General features: G+C 35.2%; 1 protein-coding gene across 1 annotated transcript in view; it reads left to right on the top strand.

The window, feature by feature from the left end:
• The window catches only part of LOC107603277 (unconventional myosin-Vb-like), a 49,457-nt gene that overhangs the window by 12,947 nt on the left and 13,847 nt on the right, over nt 1-22,663 (top strand). Inside the window, exons 2-20 of the mRNA XM_016296041.1 lie at nt 4,175-4,285; nt 5,119-5,143; nt 6,251-6,292; nt 8,502-8,609; nt 8,707-8,816; nt 8,930-9,195; nt 9,528-9,609; nt 10,493-10,633; nt 10,882-11,004; nt 11,607-11,690; nt 13,779-13,925; nt 14,057-14,154; nt 15,618-15,704; nt 15,912-16,023; nt 18,684-18,768; nt 20,532-20,677; nt 20,753-20,872; nt 20,974-21,108; nt 21,693-21,761. Of these exons, the coding sequence (XP_016151527.1) occupies nt 4,175-4,285; nt 5,119-5,143; nt 6,251-6,292; nt 8,502-8,609; nt 8,707-8,816; nt 8,930-9,195; nt 9,528-9,609; nt 10,493-10,633; nt 10,882-11,004; nt 11,607-11,690; nt 13,779-13,925; nt 14,057-14,154; nt 15,618-15,704; nt 15,912-16,023; nt 18,684-18,768; nt 20,532-20,677; nt 20,753-20,872; nt 20,974-21,108; nt 21,693-21,761 (2,091 nt within the window). The remainder of the gene's footprint in view (nt 1-4,174; nt 4,286-5,118; nt 5,144-6,250; nt 6,293-8,501; nt 8,610-8,706; nt 8,817-8,929; nt 9,196-9,527; nt 9,610-10,492; nt 10,634-10,881; nt 11,005-11,606; nt 11,691-13,778; nt 13,926-14,056; nt 14,155-15,617; nt 15,705-15,911; nt 16,024-18,683; nt 18,769-20,531; nt 20,678-20,752; nt 20,873-20,973; nt 21,109-21,692; nt 21,762-22,663) is intronic.

Raw genomic sequence — 22,663 nt, 5'->3', positions numbered from 1 at the left:
CCTATACGATACAAAATGTATGCGTATACAGCTAAAGCTCCGTGTGGACGGGGCCTTAGGCTTTGCTAGTTGTCATATCTTTTGTTTAAATCAGGTGTGAACAAGTACACTCAAGAATAACAAAAACGTAAAAAAATTCACCTCCTTTCCCTGCAATACAATTCATTTTAGACATTCAGGGATGCACGTGCTTTCTGCATCTAACTCCATGTGAAACTGTCACATGAGTAATATCAGAGCAGCACACTCAAATTCAGCACCCGATTCAGTAGTATCTGCAGTATCTCTCACTCCGCCTCTAACTAGGATTGAAAATGCTGTTGTCAGCTGGGAAGGCTTTGATATGGAGTGACTTCAATGGAGAAGACTGTGCAAAGTTCAGGCGTAACAGGAAAGACTGAGTTGTCTTTTCCACAGTACTGTACACAATTGAGGGCAACTTCTGTTTGTGGGACAATAAACCAAACTATTTTATATTTCACATTCATTCATTCCTATTCATTAGGTTTAGGTTTCATTTCCTATTCATTCATAAGTTTTTTATGTTTAGGCTATGTTTTAAAAAAGGTTACTTGTTCACACCACTGTGCCAGCGAATTTTAGGTATGTTTTTAAGAAGATCTGTTTTTCAAAAGGTGACATTAAAACACAACCAATCATTTAAGCAGTGTTACATGTAATTGGTCCATGATATATTTGTACCATATTGTTTAAATTACAGTTTTCTTTTTTATTTATCTGTATCAGTTGATATTGTAGGGTCCTATGAAATCTATTGTATATTTTTATTATTGTTTTTTGTTTTTTCCATTTTAATTTTTCTAGACTGTTTTCATGGTTACATTTTATTAATCAAAAAGCATGTCTAATTAATTGAAATCATTAAACTTACTATATTAAACAGCAGTGCATTAAAAATGTAACAAATTAAATTAAGGCCCTATGAATTAAATCTTTTTTGTCTTATTGTCTTAATATCTTATTTTTTTTCTCAAATTCAAGTTTGAGAACACTGTGAAGACCTTTAAGTTTCTGTGTGTATATGATATGACGATAGTTTTACTCAAAAGAAATGGTAAAATGCTCATGAATTGTCTCTCAGAGCAGTTGTAGAGATTATGTTCATGTAACTTACTCGTATATTGAGGCGGCAGAGGCTGAAAACAACGCGAGTGTCACGCGTGCTTCAGTGTTTGTGTAGTAAATTAAACCGTGCGTCTGCGCCATTCGTTTACACAGAGAAACGCAGAAATGCAGGATTCTTATTTAAATAGTGTTTTGCGGCTTAATAATCACACATATTAGTCCATATCACGTTTTTATTTTAGTGCACTGACCTACTTTTGATGTATCCATCTAAATTTGGCAAATTCCATGACACGATTCCGTCTGCGTTTTCTGGATCTCCGAAATCATAGGGCCCTAATGTTGTACATGTAGCCTAATTACGCATTCTTACTTTGCTTTTTTACATTTAGATCATCTAACACTCAAAGTTAATCTTTAAAAACACTAATTTAATAACACTGTTAAACATAATCTTTAGCAAATCTTAAAATTAGCATCTATTTTTCATATTGTATTATGATGTTGCAATGGCTAAATTCATGTGCATTTGCGGTTTTAATATCCATAATTAACTGATCATCAGCCATAACACTGAAGTCAATTTGGTGTCGTCCAACATTTTAAAATTGATGCAGTGCTATAGGTAAAGTGACAACTGAACATTTTGTCATCAGTTACTCACCCTCGTGTTGTTTTAAACCTGTATGACTTTCCTCTGTGGAGCACAAAAGAAGATAGTTTGAAGAAAATTGGAAAACAAACCATTTTGGTGACCGTTGACAAAAAACACTAACATTCTTCAGAATATGTTCTTTTATGTTGCACAGAGGAAAGTAAATCATACAGGTTTGGAACGACACCAGGAAGACACAATTTTCCTTTTTGGCTCAAATATCCCTTATATTGTGGGATACTGATGGGAGACTTTATAACAGTGTTTGAATGGTTGCTGCTTAATTTGAGAGCATGATTTATTAGTTAAGAATCTATTAAAGCTCATCATACAGAGTTGTGGTGGATTTAGCGACTGAATGTGCTTCTAATAAACTTGCAGCTCTTTAAGTGGCTTATACCCACTGAGTGTGTTTTGTGGATTTTTTGAAGGTCAAAGAGCTGCGTTCTTTACACACAGATCGCCAGCGGAAACTGACTTCTAACTGCTTTCAGGAGAGATAACAGCACTCTCTCATTACATACTCTTAGCCTTCAGCTTGCTTTCAGTTTATCACCAACACACAAACGTTGAGACACTGAGCATCACTAGGAGCAGAAGACAAAATGGTTTATCATTTAGTGGTATATTATTTTTCTTTGATTCATGAGTCTCTTACTTTCTTTAATATCTTGGCTAAAGCTCAGGGCTGACAGGAAGGGAATCCATCTCCATTAGTCCTTTGCTGGGTAATGCAGACCTCTGTCTGTGTCATGATGGCCAACTAGTTGTCCAGCAGCTACTAATATATATATTAACTCTAAGACTATTTGCTAGAAGAATACTACTTGAATGCATCCAGCAGTTGATTCAAACATATCAGATTCTAATTTTTCAGGGCAGACAACCTCAAACACATAGGCATCCAATTTGAGTAATTTTCTTCTCTAAATAACATGGAGCAGCATTTTATCTGAAGGATATGCCAAATTCTGCAAACATAGTTTGCGTACATCCTGCTGCAGTTCTAATTTATCTCTGTTAACTTTTCTGCCTGTACTGCTGATCCTCCAATTATATGCAGAGTCTGCTGATAAAAGCATTGGAGCTCTTCTGTATTCAGCTTTATTCAGTTTTGCCTGTTCCTCACTGGGAAGATGAATGACCACTTGGGTTGTTGTCTTCTGACATAAGCAAAACCATGATTGTATGTTCATATTACATTAGCTATGTTTCCATCCAAAGATGCAAATTTAACATATGCGCAAAACTGGAATATCACAAAATATTTGCGAATAAAGTTTCCATCCAACGAGTCAAAGAGAACAAAATCGTCACTTTCTGATAAACTGGCACTAAATATCTCTAAGAAAACTAGGAGAATCCACTGAATATAATAATATTCATATGTAATAAATTCAGGGTGGGCCCTAGAGTGCACAAGTGAGGGGGCAGGCACGGTTTTTGGGCGGGGCCGCACTTTTTTTTTGGGGGGGGGGGCTGCTTTGAAAATAAAGTTGTTTTTGAAAGTAATTTTTGATGTCATAAATACACAAGCCTGATTTTTGTTTTAATTATCCATCGTACATCCAAAACGAACATACAACCACGAACATTTGCAATCAAGACTTAAAAAACAACAACGTTGAAGCCAGAAGTAAATGTAAACCAGATTTGGCCCAGACTCTGTTGCTATCTGGGAAGCCAAGCATAAGAATAGCCTACTAATGTAAATTTGCTAACCCACAGTAACAAATTTTAACCAATTAATCGCATATTTTCGTTTGCTGCATGCATTTTCAGAAATAATAACGGCAGGCCTAATAATATTATAATGTACCAACATTAGGGAACACTATAGGATATTTTAATTCCCATCACTTTACAACAAATCCTTTAAATTTAACCGTATCAGAACGGAACAAGAATGAATAAATATATAATTCTAATGGATAAATATAATTGCTGTATATAATAATATAGGCTTAGCAATAAACGGGCCAAAACAAATTAAATAAAAACTAAACGTAAGGTAAAGTTGGGCTTCGCTCTCTAGGCACAAATCCGAATGTGTCCATATTCGTGTTGTAGCCTATTTGAAGCTAAACTCTTAGCCTATTTATTATGTAAAATAGGCTTTGTAGTTCACGCGCATTCCAGTATCGACGGGAAAATATCATGATGAGCAAAAATATGCCACAGTGGACCGGAAAAGTTCATCCTGCTCAGTTGTGCGCATACGTTTTTTTAATGTGCATTTTTAGAATTTATGCGCATCTTGACGTTTCCATCCAGCTTTTTTTATGTGATAATCCAAAATGCGCATAAAAATAGGTGGATGGAAATATAGCTATTGACAAACACAGATGTGTTGCTTTCAAATGTGTTGATTGAGCTTATGGTGGAATATCAGAGGTTTCTTTTATTTAAAAGTGTTTTTTATCTGTGTTTCAGTACACCCGGGTTTGGATCCCTGACCCAGAGGAGGTTTGGAAGTCAGCTGAAATCATCAAGGATTATAAGGAGGGAGACAAAGTGCTTCATCTCAAATTAGAAGATGAATCGGTAAGCAAAAACCCTCCCCTTTATCTTTCACCAACAAATATTGCTTGTACTTTAATGACTTGTTTTATTGGTAAATTAAAACAAAAAATGATGGCGGGAAAAAAAGAATATTAGGAGCAAAATTGTTTGTCATTGTGGAAAATTAATAAACAATATAAAACAATAAATATTGGAATGGTTTGTTTATTGCAGTCTTTTAGATCTGCTTTTTTGTTTTAATCTATGAAAAATCATCTAAAAATAGATTAATTTTCATATTAAAATTAAAAGTCTGGGTCTAGGACAACAAATAAAAACAACAAAAGAAAATCTGTACAAAAAAGAAAATCTGTACAAAAAAAGCATTTGAAAAGTAGCAAAAAAAATTTTTTTGGTAACACTTTACAATAAGGTTCATTAGTTAACATGAACTAATAATGAACTGCACTTATACAGCGTTTATTAATCTTTGTTAATGTTAATTTCAACATTTACTAATACATTATTAAAATCTTGTTAACATTAGTTAATGCACTGTGAACTAACATGAACATCTGTATTTTTATTAACTAACATTAGCGTAGATTAGTAAATACAGTAACAAATGTATTGCTCATGGTTAGTTCATGTTAGTTAATATATTAACTAATGTTTAATTAATGAACCTTATTGTAAAGTGTTACCAATTTTTATTTTTTTTTTTGCCCCTATTTGACAAAATTAGCGGGAAAAAACAAATTCTGATTTATAAAAAAATTGCTTTTTTTTTTTCTCTTCAGACTACAAAACAAAAAAATCTTAGTCATAACACAGCAGTTGTGAACTAAACCAGATCCTAACGCTTCCTGCATTAGTTTGGGTTTCACCGTACTGAGGAAAGTGTGTCTTATGAATCATTAATCATGTTTTGGTGTGTAAGAAGTGCAGGCCCTGAGATGGAAGGTTGTACGCCATATCCTCGAGTGTATTATCAAAAAACTCATTTAAGCCTTGCCAGTTTAAATATTAAAGAACTAGAAGACCCAAACTCGCGCACGCAGTGAGAAGATCTGTGTGCTCATCCGAAGCGCGTGAACCCGCGTCTCAGAACGTGTGCAAATATTAAGCTCTCTGTGAAGTATTGTGCTTCAATGGACAAATTCACACAAAAATTATCAAAATGCCCGTCTTGGTGAGTATCCTAGCAGACATAGTCGGCTGAACAAACTGTGCACTGGATCAGTGTGTTCTCTTAAAGTGACAGCACATTCTTAAAGTTAATTAAACAGCAACAACACGGAAATCACTCACATTTTTGTATACATTTTGTAACTTTAATAAGGATTCATTTTTAATTTATACAGTCAAATATACAATGTAGTTTTATATTTGATTACTTTATTCAATTTCTGTTCCTAAAAACTGTTCTAAAAACTGACCTACCTAAAAAACCTGAAAAGCACTGTTTATTTTATTTGTATCTTAGCTCTATTGCATTTATTTGTGCTGTTGCTTGTAGTTAGATTTTGTTCTTATTTTCTTTATTTTTATTTGACAATATAGTTTTTTCCCTAAACATAGCACAAACCGAACCGTACCGAAACCGTGATACAAACCGAACCGTGTGTAAGTTGAACGATTGCACCCCTAATGAGTACATTGTACTTATTTTTGAATGTAAGTACATGGTAGTTAATGCCACCCTAATATAAAGTGGGACCACATCATTTTTAATCAAATAACTAAACTAACTACCAATTCCATTTATTCAAATTATGTTGCTGTGTCCATTTTTAACACATTAATTTTCTATTAAATATTCTGATTATCCTGAATTAATTGAATATCGCATTTTCCAGGGAATTTTGACCCTTATGTTTCATATACCTCTTATTAGTTGTATGTGCTTTATATCAACAATGGATTTACAATATCATCTCAGTTATTCATAGGGACGCTGTTTTCATCACTGTTTAAACCTGAATGTTCTTCTGCAGAGATGAAAAGAACCAGTCGATAATTTGCCAGAGTTTAAAGATCTAACCTTGAGTAAGTGGTCCAGTTAACTCGGTGACTAGTTTGGTTACTTGTAACTGTATTTTTGAAATCCAAGTGTTTTTATTTGCCATTGACTAGGGCTTGGCCGTAGGACGATACATACTTTTTGATGGCAGAAATAGGTGTCAATATGGTCCTCATGGCACAAGATGATAAAAAAATGTGAGACACGATGCAGCTCATCTGTCAAATGAGGCTACCTTTACACTGGTGTGTTTTCGTTTTAAAACGCATAACTTTTGTTATGATTACGCCTGTCGTTTACACTACTCCGGCGTTTTCGAGGGTTGAAAACAAGACTTTTGAAAATGCTGCAGACCCTATTTTAGTTTAAAAACTCCGGGGTTGCGTTTCAGTGTAAACAGACCAAAACGGAAACTTTTGAAAATGATGGCGTGGCTGCCCACATTTGCTCTGCGTATCCTTGATGACTGTGTAAACAATAACATCATGCTCATTGTTGTACCCATATATATGTATAGGTAGATTCCCCATTCGACCGCTCCAAGCACGTAGATGCGTCCGCCATCTAAATAATAGGGAAATACATATCTATGGTTGTACCTGCATGAATGGTCATGTGACTGTAGATGGAGATTGTTTCTGAAACGCAGGGAAAACGCCAGTGTAGACGAGGATCGTTTTCATTTTAAAATGCCATTTTAAAACTAAAACGCACTAGTGTAAACAGGGCCTTAATATAATGTCTTAAAGTATCTTCATTTGTTTTGGGGTTTTTTTCTTATTAAATATTCATATGCACATTTTATTCAATTAAAATGTAATAAAATTGTATTTGGAAATATTATTGGAGGGGTGAGGTGTCCAAGTCACAACATCTAGTTACTGGGGTGCCTCAGGACTCAGTTCTTGGACAACTTCTCTTCTCTGTCTACATGGCATCACTAGTTTCTGTCATTCAAAACATGGCTTTTTATATCACTGCTATGCTGATGACACTCAACTCTGTCTCTTTCCATCCTGATGATTTGACGATAGCTGCTCACATCTCAGCATATATATATATATATATATATATATAAGTCTTGCTATGTGTACTGCGTTAGGCTAACCGAGACTTGTCTCTGCACATAGCATATTATTGCTCTTTTGTTGGTTTTGATTGCTTATATTTTCCAAATTGTAAGTAAATGACTAAATGTAAATGTAATTATTACTATTTAAAGTAGATTTCTCATTTCTAATTTATTTTAAAGCTGCAGTCCGTAACTTTTTTTGGTTAAAAATGATCCAAAATCAATATTTGAGCAAATTAAAAAATTTTAAAATTAGAGATTAGACTGGACAGATATTGAAATCTACACGCTTATACATACTATATTCACATAGTAACGTAATGCTGATGTTGTTAACATTAACAATTTGAGAATAAAGTATAACAATCATAATAGTTTGCACAGTTTGATGTGATATGAGCTCATTTAAATTAAATCACCATAGTGTGATTTATTGTAATGCTTTTTTCTTCAGTTGGTCAGAACAAACGTGGCAGACTTGTTACTTACTTTTTCAGATGACAATATACGTGAAAATTCTTATTTGGGTCATACAAGACGTAGGCTAGAATCTGTGATTTTGAAGTACAGTGAATATCCACACCGGTGCGGTGACTGACTGCCACACATACTCCTCAAAACATTAGATTCATCCGCGCTGGAGCCGTGCCAGAGCACAACCCACACAAGGAAAACAATTCTGCAAACAGCTGCAATTGCAGAGATGGCGACAGAGGCAAAACTTACGGAACTGCAGCTTTAAGATATAATTTATTCCTGTGACAGCAGAATTTTTGCCATCCATTACTCCAGTCTTCAGTGTCATATGATCCTTCAGAAATCATTCTAATATGCTGATTTGGTGCTCAAAAACATTTAGTATTATTATCAGTGTTGAAAACAGTTGCTTACTATTTTAGTGGAAACTGTAAACGTTTTTCAGGATTTATTGATGAATGGTAAGTTCAATAGAACAGCATTTATTTGATATAGAAATCTTTTGTAACAATGTAAATGTCTTTAATGTCACTTTTGATGAATGCATCCTGTTGAATACATTAAAAAAAAGCTCTTACTGACCCCAAACTTTTGAATGCCAGCGTACATAATTTTGATCATAATGCTGCCAATGACAGTCTTTAATTCTTACTTATTCAAATTGTCTATTCACCCTCATGTTTTAGCCAGTGCAGAGGACTTTACCTACACGTCTCTCGGTGAGAACATTTTCATTGAAGGGGTGAACGACGCTGAGGACCTTGTGAAGACAAGAGAAGCTCTTACAATGCTTGGTAAAAACTTCAGCAATAAATATGACTATAACCAAGGTTTTGCAACAAGCCATACTGAGTGTCAAACATAAATATTACAACACTGTGTGTTGTGCAGGTGTGAAAGAGATCCATCAAATGAGCATCTTTAAAGTAATTGCCTCCATCTTGCACCTGGGGAATGTGGGGATTGTGTCGGAGAGAGATGGAGAATCCTGCCATATCAACGTAAGTGTACAACAAATATCGTGTCTTAGTGTATGTTATTTATTTTAGCACATTAGCGTTAAACTGCTGACTATCCTTCACTAAACAATTGCAATCTCTTTTTGCACCTGCAGAGGGATGGCACACATTTACATAATTTCTGTCGGCTGCTGGGTATAGAGCAGGAGCAGATGGAGCACTGGCTGTGCCGCAGGAAGCTGGTGACCACTGCCGAGACCTATGTGAAGAACATGTCGCATGCCCAAGCGGTCAACGCCCGAGACGCCCTGGCCAAACACATTTACGCCCATCTCTTTGACTGGATCGTGGAGCACGTCAATAAGGCCTTGCACACGTCCACCAAACAACACTCCTTCATTGGGGTGCTGGATATCTATGGGTAATGCTTGTGATAATGAGAGGGCATGCAAGTACAGCTTGAGAAACGTAGCTCTTCGGTTTCTTATATACAGTAGAGTAATATGTCTTGTGTTTTGACCTTCCCTTAGCAGAAACTGCATTGAGTTTTTAGAGTCAGCATTTGCCTGTAAGCCTTTCTGACCATGGGACTAATTACTTCTTCAAAGAAGGGAACTTATTGATCAGCATTAGTGTAAATAAGCAGAGAAGTGCCAAGCTATCGGATGCAGAGAGAAGTGTGGAAGGTGTTGAGTTTGTTTTAAGGGAAATCGGATTGATTTTTTTTATTAACATGTCTTCACCTCCCAACAGATTTGAAACCTTCGAGATCAACAGCTTTGAGCAGTTCTGTATTAACTACGCCAATGAGAAACTACAGCAACAGTTCAACTCGGTCAGTAATAGATTATCAATAGGTCAATATGGTTATCGTATTTTGGGCCACTCGTGCTATGCAGTATTTAGATATATATATATACTATCTTAAATGTCTTAATATATTGGATAAAATACAGTTGTATAGGCTAAATAATGTATATTCTCAATTTTTAAGGTTAAAAATTGCATTTAGTTATAAATGTTTTTAATTTAATATTTTCAATATTATTACCGGTAATAATATTTTTTAAATATATTGAACAATAATTTAAAGATTTTTCACAACAGAACTCTGAACAGGGCGTCTTAATTAGTTTCAATTTCACTGACACTAATATGCAGTATTTAGACGTATACTATTTATAAGTATTTATTTATTAGATTAAGTATTATAATGATTATAATTTTTTCTCACTTTTTAAAAGTGGAAATGATTTTTGTTTTATTTTAATAATAACTTGTATTTTTTTAAATAATTAAAAAAAAATTCATTATTTAAGAAAATGAATTTACAATTTTACTCCTTTAGTTTGTTCTTGAGTGTTGTGCACATCTACAATAAACCTGACCATTTCCTAAAGAATAATCCAGAATGAAACTAGTTTTCTCAGGAATATTGTTTTAATTGATAAGCATTTTGTAGTTTTTCTATATCACTTTCTAATCAGTTTGTTTTTTTTCTTTTCAATGGCTTTTCAATTACATTTTAGAATTGCATTTAGAAGTAAATAGATCATACGGTGTAGAAATACAAAAGCGTTTATTTTTAAAAAGTTAGAAAATGTACTGCATGACAGGAATGACCCGTGTGTTTGTGTCATGACTCTTGGCTGTATTTAGTTTCAAATGTAATGTTTTTGATGCATTTACCTAATACATATACATCATATATTCCTTAGCATGTGTTTAAACTGGAGCAAGAAGAGTATATGAAGGAGCAGATCCCCTGGACGCTTATAGATTTCTATGATAACCAGCCGTGCATTGACCTCATTGAAGCCAAGCTTGGTATTCTGGACCTTCTTGATGAAGAGTGTAAGGTGAGTCACGAGCAGAGAGAAAACAGTTGTTGAGAATACGATAAAGAGAATTTGAGAGGCATGTTATCTAAACCGGTCTCTGAAGAGAGCGTCTCATTTAGTTTTAAAGACCTCTGCCTCTTTGAAGTTTTTGAGTATGAATCAGAGCAGCTTCAAAAGTGTGATCATGCTATTTCTGCTACAGGTAACCCGAATAATGTTTTCAGTTTCCTGCAGTTCAAAGTATTTTTCTTTACTGCATCTGACAGGTGCCTAAAGGAACAGATCAAAACTGGGCGCAGAAGCTGTACAGCCAGCATTCAAACAGCGGGCATTTCGAAAAGCCCAGGATGTCCAACAGGTCTTTCATTGTGGTCCACTTTGCAGATAAGGTTTGTTCAGCTTATATTAAGCACACTATAGGGCTCAGGATGCTGCTGGGATATAATATCACCCAACCTATCATACTTAAAGGGATAGTTAAAAAAAAAAAAATTCTGTCATTAATTATTCACCCTCATGTCAGAAAGCTCTCGGATGTCATCAAAAATAAGTTATTTTGTGTTCCGAAGATGAATGAAGGTCCTGCGTGTTTGGGACGACACGAGGGTGAGGAATTAATGACAGAACTTTTGTTTTTGGGTGAACTATCCCTTTAACTTCCTAAAACTCTTTTACAAACATAGCAGGCTTTTCACAATTTAAGCTGTAAACCATTTTCATTTTTAAATCTGTAACAGATTTAAATGGAAAAAAATGACATAAATGCTTTTTGTGGAAATGAGCAAAATGTGTGTTGCGCAGATGGGCTCACTAAAACCCAATTTGTGTGAAATTGTGTTACACAACACAAATGTTTTGGTTAATAATGCATGATGAATGCAACAAAAATAGATGATTCATCTTCATGCCAGTTTGGGGGCACAAAAATGATGTAGCATGCTATTTTTAGTGTGATACTGATGAATGCATCACACTTGTGACATTATGACAGGTTGAATATCAGTGTGACGGCTTCCTGGAGAAGAACAGAGACACTGTTTATGAGGAGCAGATAAACATCCTCAAGGCCAGTCAGGTGAGCACTGTATATTTTTTGTTAAGAATACTTTTTTTTTTTTTAAGCAATTTTTTTTAATGTATATTTAACTCAGCTCAGTTATGTTACTCTTCCCCATCCAGCCAAGCCTCTGTTTATGCTTCACGCTTCCTCATGTCTGCATGATGGAAATCACACTTTAGCTCATGTTTTGCTCTCTGGCCCGTTTACGCAGTTAATTGACTTTCAGGCAAACAGAGGCCTGACATTGCCCACACCTAGCACTGTATCACTCGAACAGCCGGCTCCATCTTAACCGAGGTTAAATAGTATATCCATTGTCTTTGTCAATACTGATCTCTCTCGTAGTGTTTTGTTCTGAGGTTTCTTGGCAACAGAATTCATTTGTAGACAGCAGCACATCAGCATCTACAAGCTAAAGATCTTCTCTGCAGGACAGTGTCGAGTGAAACTTTCACTAGGACTCTTGTAATGAGGTGTCCCTGTGGAAGAAGTGCAATTTGAACATCAGTTTGTCTCAAGTGATAACAGTTTTCAGCACTGCTGTCTGAAGTTTAAATATGTTTCCCAGCTATGTTCTCTTCAGGATATCTGCAGTGTACTCATCATGCAGGGCTCTCATTGTGGTTTAAAAACATGTTTTTTTATCGATTAAATAGTGAAGGCTTAGCTTTTGCTTATTAATTAGGTTGTACACAAATAATTTAACATGATCTTTTGCTGTTTTAATGAATAGTTTGTGTGATGTCTATGACTTCATTATTTCATCTACCACTGATCGGCACTTAAAAGATACTATTTCACGTATGTATGTCCTTATTATTGGAATACTTTGTCCAAAAATGAAAATAGTGCAGAAAATTTAGCAATCGTCAGGCCATCAAAGATTACATCACTTGCTCGCCAATGGATCCTCTGCAGTGAATGGGTGCCGTCAGAATTTGTCTTGTGAAGTGAAAAGCTGTGTAAGAAAAAACAAATCCACCTTTAAGACATTTTAACTTTAAACTTAATACTTACTCCATACTTCATAATAACACTTCCTCCAGTGAAAAAAAAACATACCTATTGTCTTTTCAAATCAAAACATATTTGACAAATTTGTTTAAAGTAATGCTAAATACTAACGTGTAAGTAAAAGTTTTCATTCTGGGGTGAACTATTCCTTTAAAAGTATACTATATTTGTGTTATTTTCTTACTGATTTAAAACAGGACTGAAATCCTTTTCAGTTTAAAATTGTAATTTTGGTCACACTTTATTTTAAAGTCCAATTCTCGCTATTAACAAACCTTAGCTACGACTTTTGCCTCAATTAACTCCTAATTTGCTGCTTATTAATAGTACGGTAGTTGTTAAGTTTATGTATTGGGTAGGATAAGGGATATAGAATATGGTCATGCAGAATATGTGCTTTATAAGTACTAAAAACCGCCAATATGTTAATAATAGGCATGCTAATAAGAAACTAGTTAATAGTGAGAATTGGTCCCTATACTAAAGTGTTACCGTAATTTTTATTAAATTGTTTGAATTTAAAATTTTACTTAAATGTACTTTTTCCAACCCTGTTCAACTCGGGATAGCATTTCTGTCCGCACCTTTAATTTGTATTTAGTCTCTGGTCCAGCATCTCTGTTTATCAGTGTCATCCTACTGTATCAGACTTAATGATGTCATCTATATTCTGTCTTAGAGCCCTGAATCTTGGCAGGATCATGGTATTAGGGATGCATTGAAACACACTGTGTACCTGCCTTACAGTGGATGCTTAGGGAGTGGATTTGAAAGGGCTTCCAAATGTGCTTTGAAGTGCTGCTGCAGTTAAATGCAAATTTTACACTAGTCTAGCTAGAATTAAAAAAATAAATAAAAACGTATGCCCCTTATGTAAGATGTGATGCGTCTGTAATATCAATGGAAAGCTTTAAGCAGTCACGATTTCTTAATGTGACACTTATATAATCAAATGTATTAATATTCTTGTGCCTCTACAAAACATATTTAAAATATATTTATAAATTTAAAAAAAAAATGTGGCTTTTTTTTTTTCTTTTGAAAACGTTCACTTTTCACTATTGTTTTTATTTTATTTTTTTGGTACAGTTCCAGCTGGTTGCGGATCTCTTCCACGATGGTAAAGATGCTGGTCCTCTCTCAGCCACCAGCAAGACATCCAAGATCAACGTCCGGGCTGCCAAACCAGTTCCAAAAGGCCACAACCGAGAGCACAGGAAAACTGTGGGCACCCAGGTGAGACTTGGTGTCAGAGGCCAGTTTTAGTTCCATATTGATGCTGGACAGTGGATCCACTGACGCTCTGTTTATTATTAAGATGAGGTGCATAACATAATGATAAAATGAAAACTTTTTCCTTTCCACAGTTCAGGAACTCGCTACATCTTCTGATGGAAACACTGAATGCTACCACCCCTCATTATGTGCGCTGCATTAAACCCAACGATTTTAAGGAATCCTTTGTGTAAGTTTGGTCTTTTTGTCTTCGTCTTATCCATCCATTAGTACTTATCTAGTTTATCTTGCATATAAATAGAGAGGTATACAGCAAATTAATTTAAGCTGCCAGAGAACATTAGAGTCATGCTGGTACAGAGACATTTGATCGACCTCAATTGCACTGCAAGTTTTCTCCAACAATCAGACATCAAAGCTCCTCTAAGAATGAGCCGATAAGGTTATATAAAGTATAATTAAACCTAGTTTTCTCCCATGAAAATCAGTAGAAGTGGCCCAGCCACCAGCAAGACATCCAAGATCAACGTCCGGGCTGCCAAACCAGTTCCAAAAGGCCACAACCGAGAGCACAGGAAAACTGTGGGCACCCAGGTGAGACTTGGTGTCAGAGGCCAGTTTTAGTTCCATATTGATGCTGGACAGTGGATCCACTGACGCTCTGTTTATTATTAAGATGAGGTGCATAACATAATGATAAAATGAAAACTTTTTCCTTTCCACAGTTCAGGAACTCGCTACATCTTCTGATGGAAACACTGAATGCTACCACCCCTCATTATGTGCGCTGCATTAAACCCAACGATTTTAAGGAATCCTTTGTGTAAGTTTGGTCTTTTTGTCTTCGTCTTATCCATCCATTAGTACTTATCTAGTTTATCTTGCATATAAATAGAGAGGTATACAGCAAATTAATTTAAGCTGCCAGAGAACATTAGAGTCATGCTGGTACAGAGACATTTGATCGACCTCAATTGCACTGCAAGTTTCCTCCAACAATCAGACATCAAAGCTCCTCTAAGAATGAGCCGATAAGGTTATATAAAGTATAATTAAACCTAGAATTAAAGTAGAAGTGGCTCCCATCTGCAAAGTACTTGCTGATTTAACACTTTTGTTAATTATTTTTCCATGAAATGTTTGAGGTGAGTGAAAACCTGATGTAATATTGACTGGTCTGTTCCAAATACTGTAATAAAAGGAAATGTTTCTGTCTTATAAAGTATTTATCAGCTTTTTAATGTGTTACACCATATTCATCTTTAGTCTATCATATTAAATGTATTTATTTGCTTATTTGTTTTGTAAAGTTCACATTTCTAAGAAAGGATAGGGTCTTGTTTTGCTCTGTTTGTGTCCTCTACAAATTCCGAGCACAAAAGCCCCTTCAAGGATGCTAAATTGAAAGGGTTTTGTCAGTCACATGCTCTTAAGGTTGTGAACACACAGTCACAGAGTTCTGAGTCAGATAGCCTCCAGTCCCTGAGCGGACTGCAGTCTCCCAATGCCTCTCTCACAGGAGATGTGCTCTATGCTCAAAAGAAAGATCCGGTAGGTCTCTAGATAGCACCCCAAATCTCTTGTGGTGTGCCATGCTCACTTTTTATACCCAGATGTTCCTTGTTTAGAATCTTCTTACGTTGGTTTTCACAAAGATTCCTCACTTTTTGATTGCTCTCTTGCTTTTTGTAGGTTTGATTCTAGAAGAGCTGTTCAGCAACTGCGAGCATGTGGAGTTCTGGAGACCATCCGCATCAGTGCCGCCGGCTATCCATCCAGGTAACGGATCTACAGATTCCTTTAAAGGGCTTCAGGGCCGGGTAGACATGGGGCTCTTATGCTTTTCAAACAAGTACTTCGTATACACATGCATAACCTCATGTACTCTTACTAATCATTGGAAATTATATAACTATGGAAATTAAACCACAAATACGAGTTTATTTCAAATGTTTTTTCCTCATCACATCTGATATCATTTCTTAGGTGGACCTATCCAGATTTCTTCAGCAGATATCGGGTGCTCATGACAAAGAAGGACATGACCATTGGGGATAAGAAGCAAGTTTGTAAGAACCTGCTGGAGACCTTGATAAAGGTAAGACTACCATGGCTAGAAATGACTCAAATGTAAGTTGTATGCATAGTGCTCACTCTCATCCTGGTATCGTGGTTATACAATGCTTGTCTGGACATTTACCACAGCAGTTTTGAAGTACCTTGTACTTTTATTTATTACCATCTAAAACTATCCGTGTGCCATCTATTAACATGTTACTGTTTAAGAAAATTGATAAGCTCAAAACATATTCCTATCCTAGAAATTAAAATATTTTGTAAACATTTCTAACATATACTCTGATTGAAAGTTTGGGTCTGTAAGTGTTTTTTTTTTAAAGAAATAAATATGTATTTGGATGCATTAAATATATATTAGTGCTGTCAAAATTAGCGTGTTAACGCAGGCGATAAATTTTTTCAGTTTAACGTGTTAAAAATATTTAACGCCGTTAACGCAGGGGCAGGGCTACGGTTGGCCACCCCACTCACAACTGCTGTTTCTGTCTCTTTTTTCGTGACAAGAACCATCATCTATTTAAACGCAGAATGTCTTTATGACCACATCAAACAGGAGACTTTTCAGACGTGTGCTCCAACTTCACTTCAGGGTCAGGCGTGAGTCAAACAAGGAAATGGTGCTGTGCTCGCAGAATGCTCTTCAATTGCACGCACAAAGGCGCCGGTGCGCTCATCATTTCATATCAAAGTGCGAATGAAAAACAATGTGCATGCAATGTCGTAGTTATGTCGTCAGTTAAGTCATGAAGTTACCAAAAAGGCAATTAAAGCTGCCTTAAAACTGTGCATGTATGTATTTTTTATATGAGTCACATTTAAGAACGTGTATCTGAAATGCTTCCAAACTGTCCTGGAGCATCCCAGCACTGTCTCCCTCACCTAACACACTCGATTTAACTCAATAGAGACTTTAAGAACTGAAGTGGGTCAGAAAAGGTCAAGAGAGATGCGTATCAGATCACGCTCAGCAGCGACAGCTCTTAATGTGACAGCAGACAAAAAAAAAAACAAATAACCAGCTGCTGTGATGTCTGGTAATCAAAGATCAAACGAAAAACAGGAAATCAATAACTTTTGTAGCTTTAAGGATTCATCTTTATTTAATTTAGAATTTAGTGTTTGATCAATTTATGTATATTTCCTACTTGCTGAAGGGCACAGGTAAATATGACATTTATTATAATGGGTTTATGTTAAGATTGTTTTACAGTAAGTTCACTTAAATTAGAAGTTATTTTAAGTAGTCTAATAAATGTTAAAATTGATAGCTTTGTAACATTGAATGGCTAATCAATGGTTAAATATTAGGGGGAAAAATTATTTCATAGAGACATCAAGAGTGACACTGGCCTTCAGTCATAAACAAGATGCCATTATACAAATATTAAAAATATACTGTCTTTGTTGTTTCTACAGTAATTTGAAGATTGAATGTGAAATTATTGCAATGTAAAAATATTTTTAAAAACTTTAATGTTAGGTGGGATTAATTTCAGAAAAAAATGTGTGATTAATTAGTTATTTTTTTAAATAACTAGTTGATGTTTGTTGATGTTCTTTGTCTCAAGAATTGTTTCATATTTCTATATCATTTAAAACGTCTGAGGGTAAATAGAAAAACAGGTCAATGCATTTAGTTTCAGTTTCCACAGGAAAAAAATGACACTCTAAAAGGGCAGCTGTTACGTAACTAATGTCTGTCATGCACAAGCAAAGTTAATAATGCATGGAAATTGTTTAATTGTTTGACCAGCTCACAAAAGGTCTTTTGAAATGGAATAATCAGCTAGTATGCCTTTAATGTAATCATCTTCCTCATGTTTTGATGGTAAGAGTTCAAATTGATCAATTTAAATTATAGTAATGTCTTAATATCAGTGCTATAGTGATGCACTCAAATAGTTTTTAAGTTTATGCTTTTTTTTTTTTATAGTAACATATATATGTGTGTGTGTCTGTTTGTATATGTATGTATGTGTATACTGTATACCTTTCAAAAGTTTGGGATCGTAACATTTTTAATGTTTTTGAAAGTCTCATGCTTACTAAGGCTGCATTTATTTGATCAAAAATACAGTAAACAGTAATATAATTACAATTAAAAATAACTTTTTAAAATTTGAATATGTTTTTAAAATGTCCTTTATTTCTTTGTTGGCAAAGCTGAATTTTTAGTAGCCATTACTCCAGTCTTCAGTGTCACACGATCCTTCAGAAATCATTCTAATATGCTGATTTGATACTCAAGAAACATCTTATTATTATCAGTGTTGAAAAGAGTTGTGCTGCTTAATATTTTATTGAAAACCTTGATACATTTAGATGCCATTTGATGCGTTTTTAATGACTTCAGTATTAATTTCTTTGAAAATAATCTTAATGACCCCAACCTTTTAAACAGTAAGGTATATATATTCACAAAAAGGTACATATCAAATAATAAGACGGTTTGAAATTATTAATTTTATTTTAATTCAGCTTTTCACTCAAAATTGGTATGCTGATAATCTAATTTGTATTTGTGCAAAGATCTTTTATATAAAATTTAGAGAAATGCAAAAAAAAAATCTAACTTGTATACCCCACTGTATATAATCTGAACTGGCTTGCTTACACTTAAACTTGTTTATCTGATGGTCTGAGATGAAAGGGTGGTGTGACTTTCCCTTCCTTTTGCAGAGGGTGGAGGAGCTGGAGAAAGAGAACACGTTCTTGAAGAAGGAGAAAGAAGAGGTGAACCGCAGAATCCAGACCTCCAATCAGGGTGAGTTTCATGCTTCAGAGTCACACGCACACTCAGAGCATCTGGAGGAAGGAGTATGAGGAGCGAAAGGATGTGTGGCTTGCCTGGAGGGCTGGGCTGGTTTTGTTTGACGCACAAGAGAGTCTGTGTGCAGAAGTGGGATGAGAGAGACAGGAACTGCATTGGATTTCAGTAGAGGAATGTGACACTGCTGCTTTACCTGCACAACTAAAAGCTGACCTTTGTATCAAGCCGGTTCACATGCGAGAATGCTATTTGAAACCCGAGGTTTGGTCTCAATATGCTTTCTGTTTTCTAAATGTCACTTTAACGAGTTTGTCCCGCACTTATTTTCCTCAGTGCTGTTCTGCTGTCGAGGCTGTTTAAGTTGTTCAAAACACTATTTAAAGGACTGTTATGAATGCTGTGATTGTTTTGGCGACTTTCATCAGTTTTTGTTAACAGTGTCTTTAGTAGGAAACTAATTTTTCTCTCAGAACTTTTATTTCTGGTCTTTATTTCGGCCAATCTAAAGAGTCACTAATTTCACTAATGATAATGGTGACTGTCATTTGCTCACCCTCACATCATTCCAAATGACTTCCTTTTCATTTGCTGAACACACACGCACAAAAAACTTTTTGTCCATACAGTGTAAGTCTATGGAGTCCAGTCAGTTTTGTTTTGGGCCCCATTCATTTTGTATTGTATGGAAAAAAAGCAGTTCTTCAGAATACCTTCTTTCATGTTCCACAGAAGAAAGAAAGTCTGGTTTGGAACAACATGAGGGTGAGTAAATGGTGGCAGGATTTTCGTTTTTGGGTGAACTATCCCTTTAAAGAAAAGTCTTATGCAATTCATGTGAATAGTATGGTTAAAGCTGGAGGCACAATCAAGCTTTCATGTGGCATTGATAAATCAGATAGAATTCTCGATAACCAACAGTTTTAACATATGAAATACCCTTTTGTTTTGTCATTTCTATAACAGCTAAAACAAAAAGAAACAAGGAACATTTTAAAAAAATCTTATTTATCATATTTCTAGTATGTCTTTATGGAGCTTCACTTGTTCCTCAAGTCATTGCTTCAAATAAAAGGGTCAAAGGAAACAATGTCACAGGTTTATTATACCATTATCTTGGTATGATAATTATCTCCTAATTATGGATGGCTGCTTTATCAAACTACTATCAGGCCATACGTCTGATAGCTCTTTCAGAAAGGATGTGATTATAGGCTTTCACACTGTACATACAACTTTGAGTACAGTTGAGAAGAGTTTGCGTCAAGTTAGTGGTGATTTTTTGATTATAATATGCATTTTGAATGTAGAGGATGTGCTTATTTTATTTCTATTGGGATTACAGAATCAAGAACATTTTGTAACCTACACATAGAAGCTCAAAGGTCTTCCATCAGAGTAATAAAGATCTTTTTATTGATCGATAAAATGTCAATCAAGCCGAAGAATAATAAAAGATTGATAAAAGTGTTATCATCATCACTATTACATTGGCTAATATTCAATTGGACACAGTAACACAAAACCTGTAGTGTGAATGTAAAATAAACTGGGATCTCACAACTAAAATAGATCAAAAGAGGTTTCAGTTTTTCATACCCTCAATAAAAAAAATCCTAATTTATGAGAAAGATACGTTTTTCACACACGTGATACAGAAATATTCAGCTTGTGAAAGTTGATACAGGTGAATGGGAGCTGCTTGTTGTCTGGCTCATTGCTTTATTCCTGTGAGTGAATGCCTTTGTTTTGTCTCTCAGGTCAGGCAGGTGATGTGTCTCAGAAAGAGATCCATCTGCAGGTTGAACTAGATGAGGAGAGGCAACGATATCAGAATCTGGTGAAAGAATATTCCAGACTGGAGCAGAGATACGAAAATCTGCAGGAGGACATGTCCTCCATGAAGGTAACGCTTTGACAGTGAGTCTGAACTTCTGGAATTTGCTTTTTACTGTTGTCTGTAACATCTTCATGGTTCTAGTTCCATCCCGGCCACCGGAGGAACCCCTCTAACCAGAGCAGCCTGGGCTCGGACTCCAACTACCCCTCCATCAGTATGTCAGAGGTGGGAGACACTGATGACACCATCCAGCAGGTGGAGGTAAAGCTATTTCATTGAATCTTCTAATATACACCAGCAGACTTTGAAAAGGGTATAAAGACACTTCAGGATGAGCATCAATTTGGTTTGTCTTCCTGCAGGAGATGGGCATAGAGAAGGCTGCCATGGACCTCAGTGTATTCATGAAGTTACAGAAGCGTGTGCGAGAGCTGGAGCAGGAAAGAAAGAGGCTGCAGACCAATTTAGAGAAAGTAGAGGAACTGAGCACACACAAGGCATGTTTATTTGTCATGTCTTTTCTGCTTTCATACTCTTTTCACAGTTGCCACAAAACAATACAAAAAAATTTAAAATACAGAACCGTTTTAAACAAAATAGAACTTTTTTTGAAAAAAATATATATATGAAGAGCGTAATCATTGTTATATTGTTTTTTTATTTTATCATTTTATTTTTACTTTTTTATTTTAGGACATTTAAACTAAAGTCTGTTGTCTTTGACTGGAAATATCTCAACAAAGGAAAGATAACTGACTGTTTTATAATTTGATAGGGTTTTTGAGGTAGTGAATGTATGCGTTAATAAAACTAATCTTAAATAATTGAGATTTGGTGATTGTTGTGTGTTGATACTCTTCTCTTTATGTTCTCATGACAGTTTTAACAGAACTTAACCTGAGTGACTGCTAAACATTTCCCACTTTTTGGCTGTAGATTACAACACAGCCAGGCGGTCATAAACACCAGTTATCTTTTCTGATGTTCCCTCATCTAGACTTGCAACAGCATGGTCCTCTGCTTTATCAGTCAGCTTGTGTTTACAAAATTTTTTTTTCTCATTCATTCTTTTATCTTATAGGGAAATGAGCCCATGATCTCCACGTCAGAGGACGATATAAACGCAGACCTGGCCTACAACAGTCTGAAGGTAAGAGTCAGTCCAGCTCAGTGTAATGATCATGCCGCTCTGCCTCCAGTCAAATGTCTGTCTTGGTGCTTATTGATTTGTTCTGCACTGGGGCCGCTCTGCTGCTGCTGCTGGTCGCTCTGCCTGTTAAAGTGTGGGTGAGTGGAACGATGCAGAAATTTAAGACCAGGGCATTTTTAGAGAGTTGAACTATGGCGGGAAGGCACATGGATGATGTTTTGCTTTTATTTTTGTTCATCTGTTTGCATAAACTCTCAAATTCTTTATTTTGTTAATTAAACACTTTAACTTTCAGACAAACTTTGAAAAGTGCCTTTGGTATAGACATTGAATTTGACATAAATGAAAACACAGCTGTGTGGAATAGACAGAATGTTTAATGGGATGCATTGTCTTTAAGATCCAGTTGATTTCTTAATAGATCTCTTGATCTGATATCGAGAAGTCAGTCAAAGCACACAGAGGCAGGAAAGCGATCACATTTAATTTTTTCAACCTTCTGTTTTATTTTGTCTGCTAGAAATAATATAAGCAATAAGCAATTACTATATAAAGCAAAAGCAATGAAACATTTCTGTTTCTCAGCATAGTCTTTTGACCTTAAAGATTTTGATACAAGTTCTTACCTCTGAATTTTCACACTCTCTTATTTCCTGTAAAAATGATACAGCAAAATAACGTGAGATAAAATAGTGATTGCAAACAACATCAAATCAAAAGCAAGTTAAAAAAATTAATGTATGTGAATAGTATTAAGAAATGCTTAAATGCAAATATAATTATTCATTCTTTCAAATTACATTCATGACTATACATTTTTATATAAATTGTACTTTTTTGCTCTATATATTATAATAACAAAATATTACATAATGCAATATTAAATGTGTATATACAGTATA

The sequence above is a fragment of the Sinocyclocheilus grahami genome, unplaced genomic scaffold (genome assembly GCF_001515645.1).
Source record: "Sinocyclocheilus grahami isolate Dianchi unplaced genomic scaffold, SAMN03320097.WGS_v1.1 scaffold344.1, whole genome shotgun sequence".
Classification (NCBI taxonomy): Eukaryota; Metazoa; Chordata; class Actinopteri; order Cypriniformes; family Cyprinidae; genus Sinocyclocheilus; species Sinocyclocheilus grahami.
This window is presented reverse-complemented; position numbering and strand designations above follow the sequence as displayed.